Source organism: Lethenteron reissneri, chromosome 14, assembly GCF_015708825.2.
Source record: "Lethenteron reissneri isolate LAM-NWPU_2019-01 chromosome 14, ASM1570882v1, whole genome shotgun sequence".
NCBI classification, from domain to species: domain Eukaryota; kingdom Metazoa; phylum Chordata; class Hyperoartia; order Petromyzontiformes; family Petromyzontidae; genus Lethenteron; species Lethenteron reissneri.
In genome coordinates this window covers 7,569,761-7,585,087 of record NC_083792.1, presented here as the reverse complement: position 1 = coordinate 7,585,087, position 15,327 = coordinate 7,569,761, and the positions used below count along the sequence as shown (strand labels likewise).

General features: G+C 50.4%; 1 protein-coding gene across 2 annotated transcripts; it reads right to left on the bottom strand.

Annotated features, from left to right (window-relative positions):
- Window positions 1-121: 121 nt before the first annotated feature.
- LOC133342337 (creatine kinase M-type-like) lies at window positions 122-14,656 on the bottom strand. 2 transcript variants are annotated; one of them, XM_061551436.1, is made up of 8 exons: window positions 14,542-14,656; window positions 10,901-11,117; window positions 6,690-6,844; window positions 6,157-6,289; window positions 5,390-5,561; window positions 3,952-4,075; window positions 2,047-2,236; window positions 122-911 (listed from the first exon to the last, which is right to left on the bottom strand). In XM_061551436.1, the coding sequence occupies exons 2-8, from the start codon at window positions 11,091-11,093 to the stop codon at window positions 733-735; spliced, it is 1,146 nt and encodes a 381-aa protein (XP_061407420.1). In that variant the 5' UTR covers window positions 11,094-11,117; window positions 14,542-14,656; the 3' UTR covers window positions 122-732. The 2 variants fall into 2 exon arrangements, with proteins under 2 accessions (XP_061407420.1, XP_061407421.1); XM_061551437.1 differs by having other exon boundaries at window positions 10,901-11,113; window positions 14,542-14,635.
- Between the last annotated feature and the right edge of the window lie 671 nt (window positions 14,657-15,327).

Here is a 15,327-nt window from a genome sequence, read left to right as displayed (position 1 = left end):
ATCCTGTTGGCGAAATCTCCAGCATTGAGAACAGTTGGGGGTTGGGGGGGGGATGTTGACATCCAGGAAGGCAGAAGGGATAACGACACGCGCTCAAAGCACACACACGAGACCCACGGCGGAGTGGCCACTGCTGCCTTAATGCTTTATTCCATCCAATGTTTCCTTCTTGCAGACAGCGAGGGGGGGGGGGGGGCAGTTGTTGTTGTTGACGCGGTGTGTAATTTATCACTCGCGGCTGCAGCGTGTATGTGTGTGCCGCGACGGGAGAGAACACCGGCACGAGCGATGGAGCGTGCGCGCACCGACGACGAGGGCCCCCTGGCGCTGGCCCGTCGGTGAACCCAACGAGAAGGGCCGTCTTCTCCCCCCGCCCCCCCATAGCACCTCGCGCACGACACGCGGGAAACGCGCGCCGCACACGTGCAGCGATGTTTGCTGCGCAGCAGCTCGATTGACGAGATGTAGTTGGGGCGGAGGGGGGGGTGGTGGTGTTGCAGGCGAATCCGGTGCAAGTATTCAACCTTTTCCAAAATTCCTCAAGTCGACTCGCTCCCTCCCTCGGTCACCCCGTATCAACCACGACCGCTGCGTGCGTTTTGGAATATCAGATGAAGCTGCGTGAGCGCCCAGCCTGCGCCTGCGATTGACTGACGGGAGGAAGTTGACCTGTGGGCAAGTAGGGGTTGGGGGCGTTGGGGGGTGTAGCAGGGGGACCCGCTCGGGGGGGGTTTACTTCTGTGCGGGGATGAGGTCATCGATGGTCTTCCCCTTCTCGAGCTTCTTCTCCATCTCGATGAGGAGCTTCACGCCGTCCACCACCAGCTGCACCTGATGCACCTCGGACGATCCCAGACGGTCGGCGTTGGAGATGTCGTACACGCCACCCACAGCCGCCGTGTCCACGCCGCCTGCGCACGCACAGACAAACGCATTTCCCAACGTGGCCTTGTTGCACCACGTCGTTGGTACTGTAGCGAGGACTCATTGAGGCTCGCGTGGCCACACGTGGAAGAGCGTGGTTGTAGCCAGCACCACGGACAGCCATTGTTATCTCCCCCCCCCCCCCCAGGTGGTGACGCTTTAATACCACAGCACTCGGCACTCATTGATGGCTGAGTCGACAGGTGAGGCCCATCGCCAGCCTTAGACGAGTACCTGGCGCGGTGTGCGGACCTGAGCTACCGAGGGGTGTGGGGAAGGCGTGTGAGCGTAGGTTCTGGCCACCCGTGCCCTGGGATCCGTGCCAAAATGTGGTCATCATCGTGGCCGGGTCTTTGACGCACGGAGAGCACAGTGTGTACACTGCCACTTGGTGCCCTCGGGGCACTGTGCAATGCCGGGTCGCACGTCGCTCTCCCGCTTAAACTTGCTTCCTGCTGCTTTGCCCTGACCGCATGGTGGCTCTGCGGTCGTACGGCTCGTGATGTCGATGCAGAGCAAAACCACAATTTCACATTCAAGGTGGTCAAGCCCAGATAACTGCATCAGGAACAGCAGAGTGGAGTGTATCCCTGCGATGTCGCCTTCATGTTTGTTAATCGGGGCATTGCATCGTTATACGTTTGTACGGCCTCTGATCTGGATGACCACAGTCGCAACACTTCTGGAGAGTTTTCAATATTCCATTTGTGCATCAAAGTATCCGCATCTACTGCCCATGGTCTGTACAGTGGATGCGGTTTAGGGTGGACCATGCGCCTCGTGGAAGATCAAACCCCTCAGGGATCGTGACTGCTTCGTGTCATCTCAGCACGGCCCCAACCGTGCTCGGGATTTCCACAAGCCGCTCACTTGTCGAGGCATCTTTGAAATCAGTCGAGCGCCTCCCAAGATTGAGCTGAGACGCCGTGTTCGTGGCCGAGGGAGCCAATCGGTGACTGCGAACGCGGTCCAGAATGGACACTGAACTCTTCCGCTCGGATATACCACTCAAGCTCTATCGCTCGATTTTACCACTTGGTTACACCGCTCGGCTCTACCGCTGTCCACTGCCGCTCGGTTCTACCGATAGGTGATGGCGCGTCGCCCCCCCCACCCCCATACCAGTGCCGCGCTTCTGCAGACGCAGGCGGTGGAGGATGTCCTCGAACTTGGGGTGCTTGGCCATGTGCGGGAGCTTGCAGTGGACGCCGCCGCGCAGACCTGTGCCCAGGTTGGAGGGGCAGGTGAGGATGTAGCCCAGGTGCTCGCTCCACGAGAAGGGGTGGCCCTTCTCCTTGAAGATCCCCTCGATCTGCCCGGCACATCCACACGCGCACATCACGACAGGCTCTCTGTGTGTGCTGTGTGTATGTGTTGTGTGCGCTGTGCGTCCTTTGCCTTCACACGCACAGTTGAAATAGTCAAGAAGTTGACCGTCGATTTATTTTAAATCGGAACTCGCATTAAATTGGGAAATATGTCCCACGTGTTGAGAGTAGCTAAACAAAAAACACGCACAATGTAGCTGGTGTTGGCCAGACATTCTAATGCTGAAAATGTACGCTTCACGTCACTCGTTCGGGATCGCGCACACAAAGAAACATCGACACCACTGTCGTGAAGACCTGGCAGGACCCTCCTGAAGAAAATTGCCGAGACTGAGATTTGCCGGAGTTGAAGAGCGGACTACAAGTAACCAGCTGAGGTCTCTACAGTTGGCTCCTATTCACACTCGGGGCGCTGCAACGTAGCGACCGATCGGTTGAAACGTGGCAGCCGATCCAAACGTATTCGGGTGCCCGTGTTGTTGAATCAGAATATTTATTTATACCGGAGGAATCCGATGAGCTATAAAGCTCTATTTACACATGTCCAGTAAGGGGTGGGTCAACGCCACAACAACGTACAATAGATAAACACGCTATCAGTGCAACGTATAGGAAAGATAAACAAATCGCTTTAAATATATATATACCAACAAAATGATTGTGTTTTTTTATCTTACCATATAAAGCCCACTGAGATAATAAAGTATTTTTCAGCAGCGACCTGGCCACAAATGACAGCCCCAACAAATTGCCTTATCGCCATTGGCGACTGTGCTGACGGCAACCTACTAAGTGCTTGTGCCGGAGCACCCGGTTAGACCACTCGGGGCTGAAAGCCACGCTGGGGACCAGTGGTGCCACACTCGCCTCTCGGCCCTCTCGAGTCAGCCTGCCCCCTGGTGGCAATGTGCCGATTGTACGTCCCAAGTCGCGTGTCTGTGGCTCTCACAGCTCGAGCAGAGTTGGTTTAACCCGACCCATAAAGCCACGCAACGTGGCCCGAATTCTATAGCCACTGCGCATCACTTTGGCAGCTCTGCGGCTGAATGAATTACGGTTTCGTCGTGCACGCAGATTGCATTCACTGTGAAGTGTTGATTATATATCGTTGTCATTGGCGATGTTCATCATTATTATTATAATCGCGTGTCACGCCCGATCGGAAAACTCTGGCACACCTCCAATGAAACCAATGCAAACGATACTTCTCCATAATTTAACTTCCACGCCGATGTTTTTCTTTTCTTAATTAGCTCTTTACATTCAACGACTCTTCTTGACTTTGACGGTCGACCCCTAAGGCGATCTCCCCTCGACGTTTAAACGAATTGTGTTGGCGATGCTGCTGCGTTGGCAATGGTGCACGGGCACAATTAACAACAACAACAACAAACTCGACGCATTCGTCAATCGCTGTGGAAGGGAAAGAGACGTAGCAGGCGACGTTTTGGGAAAATGTCCCCTTTATCATGACACGTACCGAGAGCGGCCACAGAGATGGCGACGATGCTAGTTGGAGACTGTATTTGGTTTCTACGTGTCGCCTGGAAACCACTCATTTTTTGAACGCCCAATTGCCCCTAATTAATTGGGGCTCACGACATTTCTAAAGACGCCTATGGGCCGTCCGTTCCTCGGGCCTCTGGTCCGCCGTGACCTCGAGGCCCCGTAGCCACGGGTCTGGGTGGGGGGAAATCACCTTCTGCAGGCCCGTGCAGAAGCGGTTGAACACTTCCTTCATGTTGCCGCCCTTCTGCATGGAGATGACGCGCAAATGGTCCTCCTCGTTCACCCACACCAGGAAGGTTTTGTTGTTGTTGTGCCTGCGAGCCGGGGCGGAGGGGGACACACGAGACGGTGACCGTGGCGACGGGAGGTCGGGGAAGGATGGGACAACGGTGGCTAGGAGATGTGAACTACCTCGCCTCGTATGCAGGAGGTCGTGGGTTCAATAACGACCCTGACGCCTGCTGTGTATTTGGAGTTTGCGTGTCTCTCTCCCTGTGGTCGCGTGAAAATGTTTTCCGGGTTCTTCAGTTTTCTCTACACAATTAGAATCAGCGTGCGTCTAGAGCATTTGGCTGCTATCAATGTCCACGTGATAAGCCACTTCGTTGAGCTATCATTTGTGGCCAGGTCGCTTCTGAAAGAGAGCTACACAGCTCAGTGGGCCTTATCTCGTAAAAAAATTGTTTAGTTTAATAACAAAAACATATAGTTTAGTTTAGATTCTAGATTTGAAGCTTTCGTGACTGCAAGGATTCATATTCTTAGGTTTTTTCGGTAAAGTCACGTAGGTAAAATTTAAAATTAATAAAAGTAAAATAAAATTAAAATAAAATAATAAAAATCACGACGTTTCGGAGGCAACACAAGCTTCCGTCTTCAGGTGGAACCGTCACAGCACGCTAAGAATAAGTTTAGTTTAGAGTTGGTCGAAACCCCCCTACCTCCCCAACGCGCCGGGAACACCTCAAAGTTCGCGACCATCATGCACACACGAGCCTCAAGACTCCACCACACAGGCTCTCGGGAGAGGCCCTTCAATACCCACAGCGACCGACGTGGGAGCAGAACTCGATCTTCGGTGGCGGCTCAAATATTTGTTGGGGCGGTGCTGACGCCGCAGCCGTCTAAAGGGTTTAGGTGCCTTTAGTGTGGCCATCCATTTAGTAGGTACGCAAAATTATGTCAAAATTTTACCCCCCCCCCCCCCCCCTGTATACACGCGGACTTTTTACATCCCCCCCGGGATCCTATAGAACGGCCGATATTTAATTCACGCAGAATCGATCAATGATTAATAATATGAACTTGTTTAAGAAAACAGATAGTCCACCGCCGGACTATCTGACTCATTCGAAGGCCAATGTAGACAACTTATTATCGAGGCTTCACCACCCCCCCCCCCCCCCGTTTTCTATGGGTACATTGTCAGTAGACCCCCCATACGCAAGCGTACACATTTGGGTTAACCCCCCTCCCCCATCCATGCGTACGTACTAAATGGATGGCCCCTTATTGCCAGAAAGGGTAAACCCCATTCTTATTTCTTGTTCATACTTTGATACTGGCAACAACAACAACAAAATGGTCCCGTATTGTATCTCCTGAGTTTGAGGAGGAACTTGGCTCACCAGATGCCTCGCGCGTCTGGCCAGTCGCGGCCCATGCCGGCACACAGCAGGAGCGGGGACACGGGCTTGTCGAAGAGGAAGTGGTCGTCAATGAGCTGCTGCTGGTCCTTATCCGACATGGTCTTCAGGTCGTAGTACGTCCCCTTGAGGTCTCCGTCCAACTTGCTCAGGGCTGCGGGGGGGGGGGGGCAGAGGGGGGGGCAGCGTCAGGGGACTTGCAGGAGGCAGACGTGGGGACTCACGGGATGACACGTGGTGTCATTAGCGCGTAGCCCGACACGTGGGGGGCCCACAGGGACGAATGGGGACTCGAGAGGTATCCTCATCACCTACGGCATTGCCGGGGATGGAGCCCCTGTGGAGATCACCTCTGTGAGAGGATGAAGCTCCTAATGAGGTGAATTCCTTGTGAGGGGGGGTGGGGGTGGGAGGGGGTGATCCCTATATTGGGGTGGGGGGTATAAAACCCCCGTGGGGTGGGGGGGGGGGGGGTGGAGTCCCTTTAGATGGTAGGGTGGAGAGGATCCCCCGTTAAGGGGGGTGTACAGAGCCCCCGTTAGGAGGGGAGGATGGTGGAGGTCCCGCATGGGAGGGGAGGTTATGGAATCCCCGCCGGGGGGGGGGGGGTGAAGCCCCTATGAGGGGGGGTGGAGCCCCTTTAGATGATAGGGTGGAGAAGATCCCCCGTTACCCCGTTAGTGGGGGGTGGTGGAGCCCCGTGGGGTGAGTGAATTCCCTGTTGATGGCGGGGGGGGGGTGATGCGCACCCTCAATGGAGAGCCTCTCCACCGCGCGACGCTCCCCGCGGCTGCAGTGCGGGGGCAGCGTGTAGCCCTTGATGCTGCGGCCCGTGCGCACCCTGGAGCTGAGCACGTAGTTGGGATCCAGGTCATCACCTCCCTGGAGCACACACGGACGCAGCATCCTCACGGACCGCTCCACCACCACTATCATCGTCATCCTCATATTGCCAGCTCCGTTATCATCACACACCTCGCTAGCTCCACCATCATCATCCTCACACTCCTGGCTCCTCCATCATCATCATCATCCTCACACTCTCAGCTCCATCATTATCACCACCATCCAACCACCACCATCACCACCAACATCATCATCACCACCATCCAACCACCACCGCCACCAACATCATCATCACCACCATCACCAACACCATCACCACCGACATCATCATCACCACCATCATCACCACCATCACCACCATCCAACCATCACCAACAACATCATCATCACCACCATCCATCCATCACGACTACTTGGCAAGCTCGGCGGCGCGTGCCTTCAGGTTGGCGGGGTTCAGGTCGGTCTTGTGCATGTCCGTGGGCTTGTAGCCCGAGTGACGGTCACGGATCACGGGGTCCAGCAGCTCCTTGAAGACTTCGTAGCACTCCTCGTCTCCAGCCACGCACCCCACGGTCATGATAAACGGGTGGCCTGAGGGCAAGCAGGCAGGGCAGAGACACCGCGGTCGATGGGATGGAACAGCAGATGCGAGTGGGGCATTAATCAGTCCCTCTCCTTAACCTCCTTCCCTTTCATACTCTTAGTTTTTTCGGCAAAGTCACGTATGTAAAAAATGAAATTTAATAATTGGTTCTTTACCCTTCTATCTGGCAACAAAACTGACACCTTTTTGCAAGGAGTCATGTTTGCATAGACCGCAATACCTGCAGTCATAATACAAACAAAAGAACATAACTCTGATAATGTGCACTGTCCTTGAAGTTGATTGGTCCACACCCGAGACAGCTTTTCTTCGAGTCTAGTCTCATATGGGTTGGACCAGATGACGCCAAAAGGCGCACAACTCAAGGACAATGCACCATCAGAGTATGAGAGCTCGGGGCAAGCATCTACACTATGGGGACCTCATTTGCCAGTAAAAATATGATAATTGGTTCTTTACCCTTCTATCTGGCAACAAAACTGACACCTTTTTGCAAGGAGTCATGTTTGCATAGACCGCAATACCTGCAGTCATAATACAAACAAAAGAACATAACTCTGATAATGTGCACTGTCCTTGAAGTTGATTGGTCCACACCCGAGACAGCTTTTCTTCGAGTCTAGTCTCATATGGGTTGGACCAGATGACGCCAAAAGGCGCACAACTCAAGGACAATGCACCATCAGAGTATGAGAGCTCGGGGCAAGCATCTACACTATGGGGACCTCATTTGCCAGTAAAAATATGATAATTGGTTCTTTACCCTTCTATCTGGCAACAAAACTGACACCTTTTTGCAAGGAGTCATGTTTGCATAGACCGCAATACCTGCAGTCATAATACAAACAAAAGAACATAACTCTGATAATGTGCACTGTCCTTGAAGTTGATTGGTCCACACCCGAGACAGCTTTTCTTCGAGTCTAGTCTCATATGGGTTGGACCAGATGACGCCAAAAGGCGCACAACTCAAGGACAATGCACCATCAGAGTATGAGAGCTCGGGGCAAGCATCTACACTATGGGGACCTCATTTGCCAGTAAAAATATGATAATTGGTTCTTTACCCTTCTATCTGGCAACAAAACTGACACCTTTTTGCAAGGAGTCATGTTTGCATAGACCGCAATACCTGCAGTCATAATACAAACAAAAGAACATAACTCTGATAATGTGCACTGTCCTTAATGGTGCATTGTCCTTGAGTTGTGCGCCTTTTGGCGTCATCTGGTCCAACCCATATGAGACTAGACTCGAAGAAAAGCTGTCTCGGGTGTGGACCAATCAACTTCAAGGACAGTGCACATTATCAGAGTTATGTTCTTTTGTTTGTATTATGACTGCAGGTATTGCGGTCTATGCAAACATGACTCCTTGCAAAAAGGTGTCAGTTTTGTTGCCAGATAGAAGGGTAAATAACCAATTATCATATTTTTACTGGCAAATGAGGTCCCCATAGTGTAGATGCTTGCCCCGAGCTCTCATACTCTGATGGTGCATTGTCCTTGAGTTGTGCGCCTTTTGGCGTCATCTGGTCCAACCCATATGAGACTAGACTCGAAGAAAAGCTGTCTCGGGTGTGGACCAATCAACTTCAAGGACAGTGCACATTATCAGAGTTATGTTCTTTTGTTTGTATTATGACTGCAGGTATTGTGGTCTATGCAAACATGACTCCTTGCAAAAAGGTGTCAGTTTTGTTGCCAGATACAAGGGTAAAGAACCAATTATCATATTTTTACTGGCAAATGAGGTCCCCATAGTGTAGATGCTTGCCCCGAGCTCTCATACTCTGATGGTGCATTGTCCTTGAGTTGTGCGCCTTTTGGCGTCATCTGGTCCAACCCATATGAGACTAGACTCGAAGAAAAGCTGTCTCGGGTGTGGACCAATCAACTTCAAGGACAGTGCACATTATCAGAGTTATGTTCTTTTGTTTGTATTATGGCTGCAGGTATTGCGGTCTATGCAAACATGACTCCTTGCAAAAAGGTGTCAGTTTTGTTGCCAGATAGAAGGGTAAATAACCAATTATCATATTTTTACTGGCAAATGAGGTCCCCATAGTGTAGATGCTTGCCCCGAGCTCTCATACTCTGATGGTGCATTGTCCTTGAGTTGTGCGCCTTTTGGCGTCATCTGGTCCAACCCATATGAGACTAGACTCGAAGAAAAGCTGTCTCGGGTGTGGACCAATCAACTTCAAGGACAGTGCACATTATCAGAGTTATGTTCTTTTGTTTGTATTATGGCTGCAGGTATTGCGGTCTATGCAAACATGACTCCTTGCAAAAAGGTGTCAGTTTTGTTGCCAGATAGAAGGGTAAAGAACCAATTATCATATTTTTACTGGCAAATGAGGTCCCCATAGTGTAGATGCTTGCCCCGAGCTCTCATACTCTGATGGTGCATTGTCCTTGAGTTGTGCGCCTTTTGGCGTCATCTGGTCCAACCCATATGAGACTAGACTCGAAGAAAAGCTGTCTCGGGTGTGGACCAATCAACTTCAAGGACAGTGCACATTATCAGAGTTATGTTCTTTTGTTTGTATTATGGCTGCAGGTATTGCGGTCTATGCAAACATGACTCCTTGCAAAAAGGTGTCAGTTTTGTTGCCAGATAGAAGGGTAAAGAACCAATTATCATATTTTTACTGGCAAATGAGGTCCCCATAGTGTAGATGCTTGCCCCGAGCTCTCATACTCTGATGGTGCATTGTCCTTGAGTTGTGCGCCTTTTGGCGTCATCTGGTCCAACCCATATGAGACTAGACTCGAAGAAAAGCTGTCTCGGGTGTGGACCAATCAACTTCAAGGACAGTGCACATTATCAGAGTTATGTTCTTTTGTTTGTATTATGACTGCAGGTATTGCGGTCTATGCAAACATGACTCCTTGCAAAAAGGTGTCAGTTTTGTTGCCAGATAGAAGGGTAAAGAACCAATTATCATATTTTTACTGGCAAATGAGGTCCCCATAGAATGAAATTTAAGTTAATAAAAATAAAATAATAATAAATCACGACGTTTCGGAGGCAACACAAGTCTCCGTCATCAGGTGGGACCGTCACATCCAGATTTGCTGTATTTGTATTAATTTTTATTTCATTTTTTACCTACGTGACTTTGCCGAAAAAACTAAGAATATGGATCCTTGCAGTCACGAAAGCTTCAAATCTGGAATTAATACCCTCCTTCCCTTTCACCTTTTCTCCATCGCCCAATCTCTCCTCTTGCCTCGCCTCGTCCCTCGACTCCTTCCCGTCCCTCCCCTACCCTTTCGTGATCCCCAAGTCACCCCCCTCTATCGCTGTCACTCACTTCTCAATCCTTGTAGTACGCCCCCCTTCAATCACATAATGCCATTGCGTGTGATCGTTTTGTAAACTATGTCACGCACTTTGAGTGAAGCAAAACTCGGGACCACCCAATGTCTCAGGCTTGCTTGAATCAACGCTGCCTGCCCTGGTCAGCCAGAAGTTTATCGTCAAGGACCCACCTCCCTGTTAGATACGGGTCCTGTAGCTTGATGGAACCCCCCATGTAATACACAGCAGTGTCCCACGCTTGCTGGAATCAACGATCCTGGGATGCCAGGCGCCGCGGTGGCGAGATGTTAACTCCCTCGCCTGGTATACAGGAGGTCGTGGGTTCAATCGCGACCTTGACATTTGTATAGTTGCGAGTTTGCGAGTTTGCGTGGTCTCTCCCCGTTGTCATGTGGATTTTTTTCTGGGTCCCCCGGGTTTTCCCCTCCACATTTAAGATCAGCATATTCGGCTGCCATAAATGTACACACGATAAGCCGCTTCGTTGAGCCACCACATGCTCCTGAAAAAGAGCCGGAGAGCTCAGTGAGCCTTACCTGGTAAAATCAGAATAGTTTATAGTTTTATGGTTTAGTATCGACAAGGACCCACGTGTTCCCTGACAAATTCGGATTCTGTAGATTGATTATAGAAAACCCACGTAACATACAACAGAAATCCATACACCACCCGCTCCCTTCCTCCCTATTACCCCTTGATGGGTGACCTCTACGTACCGGGATTGTCCACCCCGGTCTGGATGACATCGTCCAGGGTGAACCCGCTGGGGGTCTGCCTCTCGCGAAGCTTGCCGTAGATCTCCTTGGTGAGAACCTTGGCCATGTGGTTGTTGTGGGCCGACAGGTCGGGGTATTCGTCCTCCACCGAGAACTTCATCTTCAAGGTGTTGTGGGTGTTTCCGAACGGCATGGCTGCTGATGGAAGGGGTCCTTTCTGGCGAGAAGTTCAGGGGGTTAATTGGACACCTCGTCTCGACACGCAAATAAAATATCATCATTGGGAATCGGAAATTATTTGGCGGTTTCAAGAAGCGTTCGCTGCAAGGGAGCCTGGAATCGGTGCCGATGAGACCCGGCATGCCGAAACCGGCTCACAGTGTGCGTGTGTGTGTTGGTGTGCGTGTGTGTTTGTGTGTGTGTTGGTGTGTGTGTGTTGGTGTGTGTGTGTTGGTGTGTGTGTGTTGGTGTGTGTGTGTTGGTGTGTGTGCGTGTGGGGAGCGGTAGTGTAGTGGTTAGCGTGCTGCGCTATGAACCTGGCGACCCGGATTCCTGCTCACGGCCAACACCAGTGACGATTATTTGAACCGGTCCTGGGCCTCCCCTAGGTCGACTCAGCCTCACTTGAGTACCTAGTGCGGTGTATAAACTTCGCCACTGGGGAGAAAAAGGTGTCGTGCCGGCTTTCATCGATGCTCGCTAACAGCACTTGCCCCAACAGTCTGTTACGGGTTATACGTGGGGATCTTTGTCTTTTGTTACAATAAAGCAATGGTTCTTGAAACGAGGAATGTTTAAATTGTTGAGGTGGAGCGACAAATATGAAGAGACTGTACGTTAACTTATATATTTTAAAATGTATACGTGCAATCTCATTACATTTGTAATCTGGAGTTGATCGCTAAATCACACACCTAAGAGTTGTCAGTTAATTTTTATTTGGATTACTTGCAATTGAATTAAGCCCGGATGATGTATTTCCCAAATGGGCATTGAGGCAATGGTGCCGTTCCTTTTACAGCCCTGCTGAGCAAGTGGTGGAAATTCCACATTCCTATGATGGGCGTGAGTCTATTCATAGGACAGCCTCTGTTGACTTCCCCACAAAGCGGTACCTATTTTTCCGACCGCCGCAAGAAGGAATGAATGATGGGCTGATTAAACTCCCAACTCCGCTCCCCTACCCAACTGGGATTTGAACTCGCAACTTTCGCCTTGAGACGGAGGGTCTCTCTCGCTCTGCTGCTGAGCCTCCTGGCCGGGTGTTACGCGAGCCCCGCTTGCAATAATTAAATATTCGGTTCCTCGTGACAACACTGCGGCCATCTGTAACCTGAATGCAATCACCCCGTGGTCTGCCTGCCGCAACAGGAACGGGTGAGTAACCCGCCCAATGACCCCCAAAAGTCCCGGAGTGGCTCCCAAGGTCGCGGTGACGGCGTTTCTCACGATGCCATTTCCATTTTGAACGATACGATGTCGATGTCGACGACACGCCGATAAAATTTTTTACGATGAGATATAGTTTCTTACAATGCGATATTATTATCAACAGTACGATATCGTACGATATAAATGTTCAAGATATGTCAATAATCGCGATATCGATTTCCCATACTTTTATACTGTAGTTGTGTTTAAAATTTGTATTATAGTGTAGTGCTTTGCTACACGAAACTTACATTTACGACCAAAGATTAACGCAAAGTTTTTCAACTGCAGTTTTACGCAACATGACCCTACACCGCCCGACGTCTTTTCTGCAGCGCAAACTGTGCAGCACATACGAGCATGCCGTGATTTACGCAAAACATATCATCTACCACTAAGTGCTACGACGAAGGGCCGTCGCATGAAACGTCGCATTTTATATATTTTATCCGAAGTCCACTCACACTTTCACACAAGTGGACATCAATGCGTCACTGCTCTCGTCAAGGGGCATGAACCATCACGCGAACTCCGACGGTCATCCTCGGAGCAGCAGCAGCAACAGCGGATTTTAGCGGTCACCGCATCCAGACGCGCTCCTGCGGCCGACTGGAACGCCTCTTTCCTTACCGATATTATCAAGGCGCTGCAGCTGCGCACTTTTAAATCATCATCATCCAGATTGAGAACTCGTTTCTTTCTCAGTGTGTTTCTGTGTCTCGTTTTAGCTGTCCTTCCCCCGCACCTCCGATGAACACGGTTGGCTACGTGCAGTGCGAAGTTCAACATACACACACTGCACGGTGTTACTCGTGACGGATGTACTGAGTTGTTTCTAGATTTGAAGCTTTCGTGACTGCAATGATTCATATTCTTATGTTTTTTTCGGTAAAGTCACGTATGTAAAATTTTAAAATTATTAAAAATTTTAATAAAAAATGTAAATTAATTTTTTTATAAATTAAATAAAAATTTATTTTAAAAAATAAAAATTAATTTTACATTTTTACCTACGTGACTTTACCGAAAAAAACTAAGAGTACTGAGTTGTGTTCTCTTCTTGCGTGTGGCAGCAGCGATGCGGTTCAGGAGCCCGATGCCAATGTCGAGGTCTCTGCTGCTGCTGCTGCTGGCCACGATGGGAGGGCTTCAGCAGAGAGAGAGTTCGTGTCGTTTTGCTGTTCCTCATCCTCCTCCGTTAAAGGAGCTCAGACCACAGCGGTTTCCTGTGTGGTCCAGCGGGTTTCATGGCTACAATCCCACTACTAATACTACTACTACTCTGGCTTATTTCTAATGTTTATCTACGGGTCTCTATATATCTCTATGAGTCTCGATGTAATACTGTGAGTCTATGTATATGTATGTATTGCTTTGGGTCTATACGTAACGACGTATGGAAAAACAAGAATAGGTTTTACCCTTTCTGCCACTAAAACAGGAAATGTTCAGATGTTCAAACACCAAACAGAAACCTTTTGCAAGGAATCAAGTCTGCATTAACCACACATACTTGTGGTGAACATGAAAACCAACATGCTCTGATAATAATTTCCGCATTGTCTTTGAAACTGATTGGCCTACATCAGACAGCCTTCTTTAGTGCCTAGTCTCACCACCAGTGTCAGTCCAGAGAACGCCAAAAGGCGAGCAGTACCAAGACAATGCCACTATCAGAGCATTTATAGCTCGGGGTGAGCAGCGACACAATTGGACCTTTTAGCCAGTATCAACGTATGGGTCATTGAGCTGTCTACTGATGACTGTAATCATCGCTGCTTCTGTTAATTCATACGCGATTTTCACAGCACACATACGGGCCCCTCCGATTGCTACGGTCGGCTACGTAGGGTGCAAAAGAAGTCCAGCACACGGCACATGAGTGTTTTACATCTAAGATAAAACAAACGATGTATTGCAAAACGGACGATACGATTATCGTGTTCTCGATGTACGATATATCGCAGTATCAACGTATCACGGCAATTTTCGTGGCCACTGTGTGGGTTCAATTGTGTGGGATTCATGCGGACTAAACTGCGTGAGCTAACCTCTGGACTATATCGCGTGGAGAAGAGTGTACGTTTAGGCGTTAAATCGTCATTGTGCACAGCATCATAGACACACGTGCTCACCTAGTGCACACCTGCCCACCTTTGATTGTTGCGTGCAGGTGTCTCACCTTTGGTTGTTGTGCACAGGTGTCTCACCTTTGTGGAGTGAGAAGCTGTGGTTGGAGCTGAAGCTGAGGCTGGAGCTGGGGCTGCCCCGCACAAAGCTGCCTCTTATAGCGACTCTGCGGGGTCGTCTCGGGTATCCACGAACCCCAGCCCCCCCCCCCCCCCCCCGAGATAAAAATAACCCCACACACCCCCAAGTCCCACACACCCCCAAACACGACCCCCCCCCCCCATAACGTGAAATAACACGGGCTCATCATCATCATCATGGTCACCTCCTCCCTCACTCGAGTATCGCATGCGGTACGTGTGGGCTTGGTCGCGGCGACGAGGTTACGTCTGGTCAGGGTAAAGGTGATAAGAGAATGAGCGACGATGATGATGTTGTTGTTGCTGTTGTTGTTCAAGAGGGGAGATTGTGTAGGCGGTGTGGTCGAGGGAAGAGGTTAGGAAGGACGTAAGGTCAATGTGCTGGTGAGTTCAGGTAAGGTCAGCGAGGAGGTGAGGTCAGCGAGGAGGTGGGTCAATGAGGAGGTGACGTCAGGGTAGAGGTGAGAGGGTAAGGTCAATGAGGTGAGGTCAGCGAGGAGGTGAGATCAAGCAATAGAGGGAGGTGAGGTCACAAAGGAGGATAGGTCACGGAGAAGGTGAGGTCAGGGAGGAAGTAAGGTCAGGGTCGATGTGAGCTCAGGGAGAGAGTGAGATCAGAGAGGAGGTGAGGAAGCGGGCGAGGTGAGGGAACAGCTGCTGATGTCGTTCTGTGGGATGAGCGTGAGGGTTGCTGCTGCAGGTGAGTTTGAGTTCGTGGGCGAGGAG